This window comes from Perissodus microlepis, chromosome 23 (genome assembly GCF_051167445.1).
Source record: "Perissodus microlepis isolate ML-2025 ecotype Zambia chromosome 23, ASM5116744v1, whole genome shotgun sequence".
Lineage (NCBI taxonomy): Eukaryota > Metazoa > Chordata > Actinopteri > Cichliformes > Cichlidae > Perissodus > Perissodus microlepis.
In genome coordinates, this window is record NC_140482.1 from 6,119,124 (window position 1) to 6,132,533 (window position 13,410).

The 13,410-nt window shown below is 42.2% G+C and overlaps 1 protein-coding gene across 2 annotated transcripts in view; it reads right to left on the reverse strand.

The window, feature by feature from the left end:
• Positions 1–13,410, reverse strand: part of LOC146360867 (fibroblast growth factor 14-like) — a 71,729-nt gene that overhangs the window by 38,579 nt on the left and 19,740 nt on the right. The window contains exon 1 of one of the 2 annotated variants that reach the window (XM_084921300.1): positions 3,383–4,127. The exons of the other annotated variant lie outside the window; for it this stretch is intronic. Within the exon in view, the coding sequence (XP_084777426.1) occupies positions 3,383–3,575 (193 nt within the window). The 5' untranslated portion in view covers positions 3,576–4,127. Of the gene's footprint in view, positions 1–3,382; positions 4,128–13,410 lie in introns of those variants that run through there. 2 annotated transcript variants of the gene reach the window in all.

Below are 13,410 nucleotides of genomic sequence, written 5' to 3' on the forward strand. Positions count from 1 at the left end.
GCAGCTTCACAGACGTAGAATCTGGGCAAACAGAGGTGACAGAGTGAGCCACAGAGCTTCCCCTCGCTGCGGTGGGTGACAGTCAGTCACCGGCTTTAAAATGTGGCAGAATATTGGCAATTTGGCACCTGATCCGCGGAAATCCGTTTTACTGAGAGCAACTCAGTCCAGATTCAGGTTCATGTGGCAACATGGAAGCAGCTCAGTTGCCTTTTAGTTAGGCTCTGCCTCTTGGGAGAGGGTCTGCACGTGATCAGAGGTCAGCCTGGAGAAAACATTCCTACTGCAAGGCCTGAGTAAATGCCAGGTCAGGTTTTTATGTCCTGGATAAAACACTTACAGGTTTAAAAGAAAAATCTGTTTTTTTATGACTAGAAACAAAAACAACTGGAAAAAGCAACTATATCTCTTTAAGTGAAGCAAAATTTAACCAGAAATTAAAGATCTGTGCACGCACATGCATGTTATCACTAATTGCAAGCACAGATTTAATGGTCTCCCTTAAGAAAAGTAACTTTGCTTCTGATTGGATTCAGGAGAGATTAAAGATGAATCCATTCATAATTTGTTGCTCATCATATCTGTAGACGGTAATTTCTTTTGTGTTGTCTGATAAAATGAAACCAAGGTCCATTTGTTGCAATGTCTGGACTTGTCAAAGTTCATGATCATTTTAAACACTGAATGCTTTTTTTAAATGATGGAGAAAACACGTGTTGCGTCTCTATACGCAAGACATTCCTCGCTTCAGCTGCACTTTTCTTTTGTTTCATACTCTTGTGAGTCCCATGCTTTAATGTAAACATGATTCCAACTGACAGCTGTGATATTTATGATTCAAAATAAGACTTTACCTGCCCAGCATCCGCCTGTCACCACAGAACAGAAATCAAAGCACACTGCCCCGCTACAGACAGGTTCAGTCAGTAAATCATGCTGTTTAACTTTATGTGACGCACTGAAGAAGCGGTAATTTTTTTTTTTTTAAGTGTCATATTCAGTATTTTATTTGTGGAAATATTTGTTTATAAAATGTATTGAAACAATGTATTTTGTATGCAATGCATCTGCTCTAATTAGTCCCAAAGCCAAGAATGAGAGTGTGTTAAGAGTGAAACATTGATCCTGCATGGCAGCAGGTGAATGTTTTTTTAAAGCAAAATTTCTTTATTTTTTTGGCAACAATTGTTTTATTTTTGTTTGTTTTTTCATTTGCTTGTCCGTCGTGTGGCAATCAAATCCTCCAGTGATGGCAGCAGCTCTTAAATGAAGCTGATTTCACTGCAGGATTTAAAGACTGTTGACTAAAATCCACCCACACCAGTGTGATGAGTTCTCTGCTCAGATGTCTAATTACTAATAATAACAACTAACAAAGAATAACTGTGGACGAGAAGGCGCTTTGGTCAGATATCACATTTTCAGCAGTAAGAAGCACGCAGATATAACATGTGTGTTCGAGTTATTGAGTAATGGAGGCTGCGGATCATTGTGAGTTGGGTGTGTATGTGTCTCCTTCACAAAACCTCTGGAAGACAGTAGGGGATGTTGGCAAATCTTTCTCATTTTAACACACACACACACACGAAGCACAGATACTATGGATGTTGCCAAGCTTCCACCAGCAGCTCTCACAGCTGAGAACACAGAAATGGAGGGAGGCAAGGGAAAACAACGGGTGGAAAGACAGGAATACCTAAAAGGAAAGAGAAGGAGGCAGGGACGCAGGACGAGGTGGAGAGGGTGGGGGTGATGAACCAAAGGGCAGGAGATTAAAGGAGGTGAGGAAGAATGAAGAAGGGGAAAATGAGAAAGTAGGAGAAAGAGACTGAGAGAGAAGAAATTGAGGGATGAAAGCAAGGAAGGAGATTTGAATGGAAAGGAGAGCAGTACGCTGAGGAGACGATAAAGAGAGGAAAGGAAAAAAGGGGAGGAATGAGGAGAAAGGATAGGAGGCCACAATGCACAGGAAGTGACTAGGTGAAGCTTGAACAACAGATAAAAAGATCTAAGGCAGGTGGGGAAGATTATGGCGTGGGGGAGGAGGTGGAGGAATGACGAAGAGGAGGAGAAGAAAGGAAGTGAAGAAGAGAGGAGGGAAAAATTTCTGAGGAAATGGAGGTGAAAGGTGGAGAAATGTCAGCACGAGGTGGGAAAAAATAGAAAATTAAGAAAAGAGGACAGGAGAGTTGAAAGGAAAGACGATTAGGAAAGAAAGGAGATAAGGATGAAAGGTGGCAAGGTGAGAAAGGAAACGAGAAGGAAACATAGGAAAATAAGATGAGAGAGACGAGAGAAGGGTGGGAGCGGGTGGGACAATGGAGAAGTGAGACCACCTCCAACTCCCACCGAGCTCTGGAATCAGGCTCTCAAATCCCCCACAAATTTTCCCATCAGTCACCAGACCAAACCAGTGACAACAAATTCATATCGGCGCAACTCCTCACGTTTGCCACCCCTCCATATCATCCCCCCACCTCCTCCTCTCATTTCCTGCCTCCCTCTCCCCTCCCCTCCCGCACGCTGTCACCTGCTGGTTTCTCACACAATCAATTGATTACAACAGCACTTATCGTCTCTGCTATTGAATGCTTTCTATAGCGCACCATCACAACATTCTCATTAATCTACATTCACTTCTACGTGTAATCACTTCCCTTTGTGGCAAAGAGCCCGTCCCATGATGTAACAATGATGTTAATTTGGATTTGAGTGGGCCTTGAGAGCTGAATGGTGGAAAATTTTCCTTACTTTTTTCCCTTTTCTTGTTTTGTTTCTTTTTACCTCCACATACACAAATTTGTTTCCATATTTCTCTATAGGGAGGAAACAAGAAAGAAGGGTTAATGTGTTGCTGTCATTGTTTTGTTTTGGGGTTTTTTGTCTGACATTTTGCTAGTGTTAAGGCAAAGTGTGATCTTGGTGATAAGGCACTTTCAATTATGAGCTGAAAATGAGAGAGTCAGGCAGAGGTCCACATAGAGACAGGCAGAGAGAGAGAGGCTAGACAGACTAATCTGCGGCTTCAATAATGGATGTACCTGGAAACTACTGAACCATAGGGCACAACAAGGCATGACAGTGCGCCCGAGTGTGTGTCACACTACAGAGGGGAAAGAGAGATGGAGGATACAGAGAGAGAGAGACTGGGTCTGGCAGTGTGTATTTTTGCATGTTCGGGGTGCTTGCGCGTGCGTATACGCGTGCCCCAGCCTGCCAGGGCGTGAACGTGAAGGAGATTGTGCACAAAATGTGGCCGTGCGTAAAAGTGTATACCCGCATGCGTGTGTAGAAGCGCGCGCGCACGTGCGTATCAATAGGTTTGCGTCCCTGCAACCGTGTGTATGTGTGCATGCATGTGCAACCCCCCCCTCCTCCACACCTTGCCTCCGTAGCCTCCTCTTCTTCAATCCAAATATCCGGACTTTGGAGAAGATGTCGACCAGATTCCCGTTACACAGCCCCTGCTTCTTACCGGGGCTCTTCCGCCGCCGGTGAGCAGTCGGTCGGTGGGCGTGTTGCTCTCTTGCTTGTCGCTTCTGCCGGATCAAACCGCTGGCGATTGCCGCTGCCATGGCTCAGCCGATACAAAAACAGCCTTGTCTCCGTCCTCGTCTCCAGTCTCTTCAGTTGTGTCCACCGGAGGGGACGGAGCGCAGACGAAACCAGACACAAACCTCCAGTCTCCCCTTTACCGGCTATAACGGCCCCATACTTCAGCCACAACGCGGTAAAGTCCAAGAAAAATAAAATATATATATATAAAAAATAATAAACCACACCGCTTCACGTTACTGCATATTTTCTGCTGCCGATATTCTTCTGGCCATAGATTTGAAACGCACAGCGGTTTACCTGTCCGTCACGTTTCACCGGTCTGTCTGTCAGTCAGGGAACAGCAGCTGTCACTGAACGGCTCCTCCAAACAATCTTTTCACACCCCGCTCGTCAGTTTGTGCTCCCATGGTCAACGGGCGAGACCGGCAATTAAAGAAAATATCTGAAAGAAACAGCAGTGCCTCAGAAAGCAGTTGCGTCCTCTCCTCTGAAAAGCGCCCGTTTGTATTCCGCTGACTGAAGCGCGAGGCGCGCGTGCTGCCGGCGCGAGCCCATCCAGCTGTGTGCAACTAACGAGAGTCACAAGGAGCATCACCGGAAAGAGGGCGGTTTGTCTTTCAAAGTGAAAGCCTCATAGTCCTCTCTGTGGTTCCAAAGGGTTGTGCGCATTAATGAGCCACTTGACGGCAAAGAAAATACAAATATTTAGATCATAAAAAAAGATTATTATTATTATTATTATTCAAGTCTGACTCTGTTATTCTATTCTGATTGTTCCGTGATTTAACAACCTGTTGCTGCCATCAAGGGGTCAGTTTTATACATTTTAGGAAAAAATGGCACAAATTTGTAAAAACATTTATTATGTATTTATTTATTTAAAAAAAAAACATTTAATGACTTATGCTCGCCTTTCAGTGTAATCAAACTAAGCGTTGCGTTATTGTTAAAATTGTCCTGCAATAGTCTGATTCTTATTTACTGTAATTATTGTTTGTTTGTTTTGTTTTGTTGTTTTATTGAACCTTTAATTAATTAATTAATTAATGTATTAAATTTTTTTCTACGCCTAATTGAGAAAAGCTGTTATTGTTAACGCTTTAAGAAAAGCATAAATAAATAAATTTAGGCTTCCAGTTGGGAAACTGTCCCGTTAAGTTATCATTTGGGGTATGTGTCAAAGCTTCAGCGTCAGTTACGGCGCTTGTTACTTTGAAGGTAATGACCGGATGTCCTCGCGTTGGTACCCTCGGGTTATTTGACGCTTGAAAGCGCGAGCGCTCTCTGCCTGAAAGCACACGGCTGCTGGAGCCACGCGCCGGGCGAGCGGCCACACACGCGCTCTCAAAAACAACTGGTCATCCTCGGGCCGGTGGGGAGGAGGGGACGACGTCACCGGCTGGAGCGGCAGCAGGTGGGTTTTACTCTGAAATAAAACGCAGGTAAATGCAAGCTGCGAACTTCTACGGTCCTTTACGCGCGCCTTAGTCCTGCTGTAAGGCTGAACCCAGATTTGTGGCTAATAGTTTATTTAAAATGTTTCTAATTAAATGCACAGCCACTGTTTACATAGGAGTTTACGGTGTCACTGTGCTGTCAGCCCTCAACAGGACAGCCATTAATGCTAAACGTTCTGGTTTTAGCATTTTCGTGACTGGTTTTCAGGGAACTTAACAGCAGTAGCTGGTTTTCAATTTAGGATCTGCATACATTGCTTGACCCGTTAAGATGCAAAATACGGTTGCTATTTGGCTATAAAAAAATCTCTCTGCAAACACTTTGGGTCTTTAAATTGTGATCTGTACATTGCAATGAGTTTAAGAAGTAGCTCAGTCAAGTAACTTAAGTAATCAAGTGAGGTACGGGTCAACTTTCAGGTAGATTTATGGTATCAGCTTTGTAAAATCTCAGCTATAGCCGAGAAAGGGAAAATTCTGGAGGGCTGTTTTCTTTTTATGCCAGTCTGGCCCTTGATTAAATTTAATTTCCCACCTTTGATTTATATCCATTAATGTCTCAAGTGTTTTCTATGGACGTGGATATGTTTAAAGACATAAAGTGCTGTGCTGGCTTCAGTTCCGCTTTTTCTCACATTCACCAGCTTCATTCTACTTATTTCATTATATACTGGCAAAAAATGAACAGTGCTTTAGCCAGTGAAGCCTGTTCTGCTCATTACCACCTCACATATCCCCGCTGTCTGTATTCAGCTCAGGAAAGGCTGTCTGAATGAGTGGTTTAAAAATGCAAGAGTTGGGCTCCACTGATAGCCTGATAAATTGTGGGGCAGCCTTGCCTGTGTGGTTCGCCTACAGTGCACATGCTTGTATATATATATATATATATATATATTACAGGTGCAGGTTTCCGGCTGTAAGGTTACACCACGGGACGGACTACACGATACTCACCCACAATGTGACAGCATGTGGGGCAGTAACAGCTGTAACTCAACCCTGTGCGCTGACGTCACACCTCTATTTCTAAGCAGGTAAATGCACCATAAGGACACCTTACATTTAATCACCCCCCAAACAGTGAAACTCACTATTATTATTTTGAAAATTTATGTTTTGCCTAAACTTCACAAGCCTGCCTGAATCTGTCTTTTTCAGTACTGCATGTAGGTCAGCCATCTCTCCAGAATAAAGAGCTGGGCTGGGACCCAGTTGGACACAAAGAGCATTGAAATGAATTTCCCCCACTTTCTTCTGGGGAAACTGATATCAAAGAAAATCCCGAAACCGTCGCCAGTCTATCTGTCTTTACGATGAGTAACAGGGCCGTGGGGTTAGGACCCGTGGGTCTTTGAAGACGCGCCGGCTAGAACCTCAATTTTTTATCAGAGAACGACACATTTGATCAAGTTGGCACGGTGCAGTTCTCTGCAGATATGCGGCAGCAGTGATACCAACGTGTGCTTTAAATATGCTGGGCTAAACTTCAGTGTGGAGGAAAATACACGCAGCTGTAATTCAGTTGAATTTAGCTTTTGCATATTCATAATTTAACCAGGAATCACAAGGTGCTTTTGGTAGTGCCCTGCAACCATAAGGTGCAGTTTGGTGATTAATGGTAATTACTATACTTGATAGTATTCATTTTTCCCTGCAGGTAAATCCTTTTGATTCTGGTATAGTCTGGGGCTAAAATTATTACTGTGTTCATTTTAAAATATATATGTTTTTAATTATTCTTGTTTTTTTTTACTATAGTTTCTTTATCTTACTTTGAAAATTCTCTGTTATAAAACTTTGCAATAATAATGAAAGTGCTATCCTGTCTTAGGTCTTTTTTTGTCCTTGTTGTGCGGATTCAAAAAAATGACTTTAGGGCAGTGGGATGTGATTAAAAAATAATCGGATGTTGCTGTGAGGCTTCCTGACGTCAGAAGCAGGTCAGGAACACTTGAACCAAAATATTTCAGCACCAGAGACAGCGACAGCTCTGTCACCCTGCTTCCTCTCTGTCTCTCTCTCTGCATGTGTGTGTGTGGGAGTTTTACACACACACACACACACACACACACACACACACACACACACACAGTGTTTTTTTAAGAAGGTAACACAGAAATATGATGTATGTTAGTCCTCATTGCCACTAGGTGGCAGCAGAGCCTGTCTAAGCGAAGGACCAGTGCAGCAGAAGTCCTTCATTAACATGATGACTAACAGTAAGAGAAAAACTCAAATGACTGTAAAACCTTTAACGTTAATGATTTAATGAAGTCCTGAAGAGTCTATCAGATCTTTCATCTCTGAGAGATCAAACTGTGTCATTGCCACTGTGTCCTTAACATTGTCCTAATGTTATATTTAACTGTGCTTAACAGACCCAAGATCCAACAGCAGCATGACGTCGTCACCCTGCATCTATTGTCCCATTTCAGCAGGTATCTCTGAAATTTCTGGCAGTGATGACGCGCTGCCATTAAAGCATTTCTCTCTGTTTTTTTCCTCCAAGACAGCAAGAAAAAAAGAAAAAAAGAGAGCAAAGAAAGTGTTGGTGTGTACTTGCGTGAAGATGACATGTTTTTTCTTTTTTTATCCAGGTCACTTCAAGTAAGGGAGTCATGAATAAATCAAAGCTACATTTCCATTAAAATTCAACTCCACAGCTGCTTTTTATAACATCCCAGGGAGGTGGGACACTGCTCAGAAGCTTCAAAAAGGAAAAGCCTCGCCTTCTTTCATCCACTTATTCCACTGCCCACACCCTCAAAAAAACAAAAAACTTTACAGGGAAACAGAGTCAAAGGGAGACAACACAAGATCACAAACACACCAGACATGCATAAACTATAGGTTGCAACATTGTGATTCTCTTTCTTTCTAAATCCATTCAAAATCTTCTCCTTGAGAGGAAACACACTGAGAGACACTGTTATCTCAATATTTTCCACACACCGAAGTGTTCTTCTCAGCCTGCTCAGAGGCAGCGGCGCCCTCTACGGGCACTAAAGGAGACCGGCACTCACCCCTCATTCCTTCACCTCAACTTTTCCCTATCCCACTCTCATTATAATGTTCTCTGTCATCTGCTGTGAAGACATTTTCATGACCACAGGGATGAAAATGTATTTTTTATTGCAGCAGTAAAGCTCAACTTTGGTGGTGACTGCACTAAGCTTTTCTCACGGTTTATGTCTATAGTTATGGTTGCTTCAAACTGCAACCAAAAAAACCCCTTTACAAAAGTAAATCTGTGGTCATTAAAGAAATTAATTGCCTCAAAAACATTAGCAATGAAATGCTAACAGAAGAAGAGTGCCTGTGACATTTTGAGGTGTTTGTTCTCAGACACAAACACCAAAGTGCTGCCAAGAAAGAGAGAAAAAATAAATTATTGTACAGTTCTGGCAACAAACCACCAAAACTGCTCGACTACCTTGAGAGAAGCGCGCAAACATGTTGAACATGTTGGATGTGGAAGGGTGAAGCTGGCTCCTTTGGTTCTTGTAGGGCACTTTTATTTTCCTTTAGTGGCATTTTAACTGTTTGAACAGGGCGCTACTTCAATGAAGCGAGACCTTACTGCTTCTTGTACAGCATGTAGCAATGTTTAGGAGAATCATGTCCTCATAAGTTTGTGTTTTGGGGTCAGATAACAAGCAGCAAAATTTGATTGATACACGCAGATCCCCATCCAGCACCTCCGGGGTAAACTTGAACATTAACTTTATCACCCGGCACCCAACATCAAATCCCTCTAACGTTAAAACAGAGTTCCCAAATTAGTTATGAATGAAACAATCCTAAAACAAATCAAGAAGTAGAAGGGTTTGCTTTCAAACCTATTGATTGTTGATTGTTTCACAGTGTCCCAGTTCTTAGAAAAAACACCCAAAGTTTGAAAAGATGGGAATAAGATGGGAAATAGGGAAAAAGTTTCTGCCTACAAACGTATAAATGAATTATAAAGTTTAATTAAACTTTTGATGTCTTTTTTTGCTTTGATAACAGGGTTAATGGTTTATGGCATGCACATCAGAAGTAACTGATTTAATATCATAAAATGTGAAAATAGTGTTTTTTCTTATAATTACAATGATAACAAAAACACAGAGATTCATTTTTAAGACATCTTGATTCCCAATTTCTGCTTCATGTGTATTTCCTATAGTTAGAGTTGGGTGTGCTGCACAGGATTGCAGGGTGGACGGTTAAACTGTTGGCCACAAACACAAAGTTTCACTGCAGAAAAGCACAAATGGTCATAAAGCACAATCTAATTGGACACACCAGTTAAAATAACCTCCATCTGAGGCTATTTTATCAGTCAGCATTACACTTAAGGCGGTTCTCGGGAATCACTTCTTAAAAAATCTCTGCAGGTGGCGCTCTATCTGCCTGCCTGGCTCCGTCATGAGGACTACAGCTGCTTGCGCTGACTGATCTTTCTCTCCTGCTCTGATCAAAGCAACAGGTAAATAATGCATCCAAGTGTCGAGATCAAGAATCAAAGAGCTATTAATATCAGTGAGTCTGGGAGGCAGGGGAGATAAGAGAGCTGGTGAAGAGAGGATGATGGAGCGATGAGGGGATAGAGATACAGACAGGGAAGGTAACAGATGTGGGTGGGTGTTCCCCAGACGGGAGTGTGAGGATAGCCGCTCTGAACTCAGCAGGATGAGTCATAATTCGCGCTCACACACCCGCCCACATGCACGTACACACACTCGCAGAGGCACAGGCGCGGGGAAGTCCACTGTTGCCTAGGTAACGAGTGATTAGTGACGCAGGTGGGTCTCCGAAAGGAGGGAGGGAACACCTGCTGAATGCTGAGAGGGTAACAAACACGCACACAGGCACACACACACACATCTGGCATCAATTACATTAATCACAGGGCTTTTCTGACTTTCTCCTCTCTGCTGCTGCTGCGCCTCGCTCCTGTGCGCACACACAAACACTGAAACACAAGCACATGATCACACACACACACGCCGATGCTGCTGTTAGACATAAGGAAAAAAATCACCATTAGAAGATGCCACTTTCTTTCTGTCTCCACTCCTTGCTTCCCTTTGGTCCTTTCCTTGTCACCTTTCACTCTCCTTTCCTCCTCCCCTGTCCCCATCTCCCCTCTTCTCTTATCCTCTCCTTTCTTCTCCTCATCTGTGTTTGTAACATCTCTAACATAGCGGGGAGAAGAAGAGAGGGAATGGGGGGACTAAATTATTCATTCACCCCCCCACCCTTTTCCTTCCATCTCTGCTGTCTCTGGTGTCTCTAGCGCTCCTCCTCCTTGTTTCTCTCTGTTTGTTATACCTATTCCCATCTCATCCCAATTTTTTTAAGCATTCAGCAGCCTCTCTCTCTCTCTCTCTCTTTCTTTTGCTCGCTAGCACAAAGACCAGTGAGAAACTTTGCATGTACTGGATGTCAGAAAACTCACAGGGACATGTGCATCACAAGGACAGACGCAATAAAAACACAGAGTATTTTTGTTCCTGTCATAATAGTTTGTCATTCGGGCTGTTAAAGCGAGCGTTAAAGTTTTTGAAGGAGGGTGGAGGGAAAGGGTTAGGGGGATTGAGATTCTGAGGTTTTGTTATTGCTTTAAAACTTAAAATTAGCGCCAGAAGCGCAGGGTTATAAAGACACTGCAGTGACTGAAATCTCATGTTAATATCGATGATAATTCAGTGTCCCGGCTAACTACCCTCAGGTCAGCGGCTCAGCGTTTTACTGGCCTATGTACATTTTTTTATTGGCTTGTGAAAAGGCTTTTATTTTTATATGTAAAATATTAATGCAATTTAAATAATACAATATTATATATTATTTTACTTTTTTAATCTAAATTTTTTTTACAAAAGCCTTGAAACAAATATGGTCTAGTACACCTCGTGCCCCCTTGCATATTTTAATACAACTTCTGAGGGCTTACTGCAGATTTTTCTCTGTGTAGCACAACAGAGGTGCATGGAGCAGCTACAAAGTTCGCTTTTCCTCCAACTCAGAATTTGTTGATCAACAGCAAAGGTCTTAAGGTCGATTACAGGAACAGACCTGCTGTTTTGGGAGCTGGGAACACACCGATTGCTCATAAGACATTTGAAGGGTGTTTTTCTCATCTGTTCTTTATTTCTTAAACTTTCACTTATCGGTTGTAGTAAATGTCAGTATCAGCTAATATATAGCCCGGCCCATATATTTCAGGCTATTCTTATAGTATACAAATGCTCATTAGTATGCATATTCTGTAGACGTGTTAAATACTGGTTTAGCAGATAGTTATCAAATATGCTAAATTGTAATAATAGGTAATAACTCAAAATTTTTGACATATGAAAAGAACAAATGTAGCTAGCAGATAATGTGCAAGAGATGTAAATTTTTTATGTTTCTCTAAAAAATAGAAAAATAGAAACCTAATGAAGAAAAAGGACACAGAAACTGATCACAACAAGAGACAGAGTCACAGACACAAACATGCGTACAATGATTTGACACTCATGTTGTGCCATTACTTACAGCATTTTGCAGTCCACTGTATCATGCATACATCATAGAATAGAAAAATTGTCTGGATAACCTTGAATGAAACCACTAAAAACAATAAAACACAAAAAACACACACACAATTCCCCCCTCTGTTGTCATGGCGGATTTTCTTGACAAACTTGAAAAGCAACTAACTCAACTACCCCCAAGATCAAGTACTCCTGTCTCCAAAACACTCTCACACTGATTACATAGTGATGTCTCAGTTTTTAGCTTAGCCTATATATTCCCATGAAATGCCATTCAAAGCCTTCTGCCATTTGTGCCACTTTGAAGTATGAAGTAGTGGCAGTAAAGTTTATATTAGTCATGCCAATTTCCATAGAGTTACCAAGTGTTTATTGAAAAAGAAAAATGGCACTGGAATTACCTGAAATGCTCCAATCAGGTCCACATGTTCTTTATCTGTATGGCTGCTGGTTAAAGTACCAGCTCATTAACTGAGAGGAGCACAGAATAACCTGCAGTCCAGTTTCCATCTCTAATTTTAGACCTTTATCTCACATTACAGATGGTATCTGATACTGTATTGGGCTGACTTAATCAAAGCTCTTGTACGAGCAAGACAAATGAAAATGGTTTATAAAATGGACCACCAGTAAAACAATCCTGCACATTATATCACATATAAAAATAGCTACATATAGGACAGTAAATAAATTTTAGCACCAAAAGCAATTTATATTTGGTGGCATGGCTTTGTTCTTGGGTCTCACCACTCTTCCATGTCCATATGTGGCAAGCCAAACTGCAGGGAGATCAGCATCAAGGCACAGACCAGAGCAGATATCAATAAAAACAGACTCAACGCTGATTAAACTGCAGGAAATTGAGAAGTGAGTCTGCAAAGAGCTTGCAGATGTAACAGTATGGGGAGTTTCAAGCACATAGGAGATTTGTCAATGGGATCCCCAAAAGGGCATCAGCTGAGCCATAAACTGATGTGGGCTGGCATTGGTTTGAGGCATTCCCATATGCACCCATCCATCCATCTGTTTCTTAACTGCTTATCCAGTTTGATAGGCTGGAGCTGGGTTGGGTGAACAGTTCAGCTGGCCATCGCAGGGCTAACATGCTCACACTCACACTTACGTCCAATTTAGAATGATTATAGATGATCAGAGTGACCCTAGCAGTCGAGCAGAGAAGCTCCACACAGAGCAGTGTGTTTGAACCAGCAACTTCTTGTAGCTGTGCTTACCGCTAGACCACCAAACCACCCGAGGGTCGACTCATCAGCGTTGATTTTCAACGCAAAAAAATGGTAACAGCTGAAAATGGAAAGGCTTCTGAATCAGAACAGTTACATAATCACTCCAGATTTTTCCCCCCTCCAAAAAAAAAGTCCCAACTACACGAGAAGATGGAGGTGTGTGTGTGTGTGTGGGGGGGGGGGGGGGGGGGGGGGGGGGTGCAGAGAGATAACAAGAGCGAAAGGAGAACTCCTTCAAGTGAGAGTTTGAATTAAGGAAGACGCTGAAAGCTGAGTGGAGGTGGCAGAGAGATATGAAATATATATGCATTTAAAAAAAATGCGGGAAGAAATATAGGGAATGGTATTCTCTAGCTTTCACCTGCAGTCCAGTGTTCACGAATACCTTTATCTTACATATCACATGATATCTGATGCTGTATTTAATAAAACTCTTACAGGGATAAGAGAAAAAACTGACTAAATGCACAAAAAAGCATAGTCAGTGAAATGAAGTTGATGTATAAACCACTGCTAAATTATTCATGACCATCTGATGTCACGATTTGACTCGTGTCTGTGTGTCTGCACACAATGAAGAGAGAAGAAACAAACTTGGCCACGTCCATGTCTGCCCCCACTCTGTCA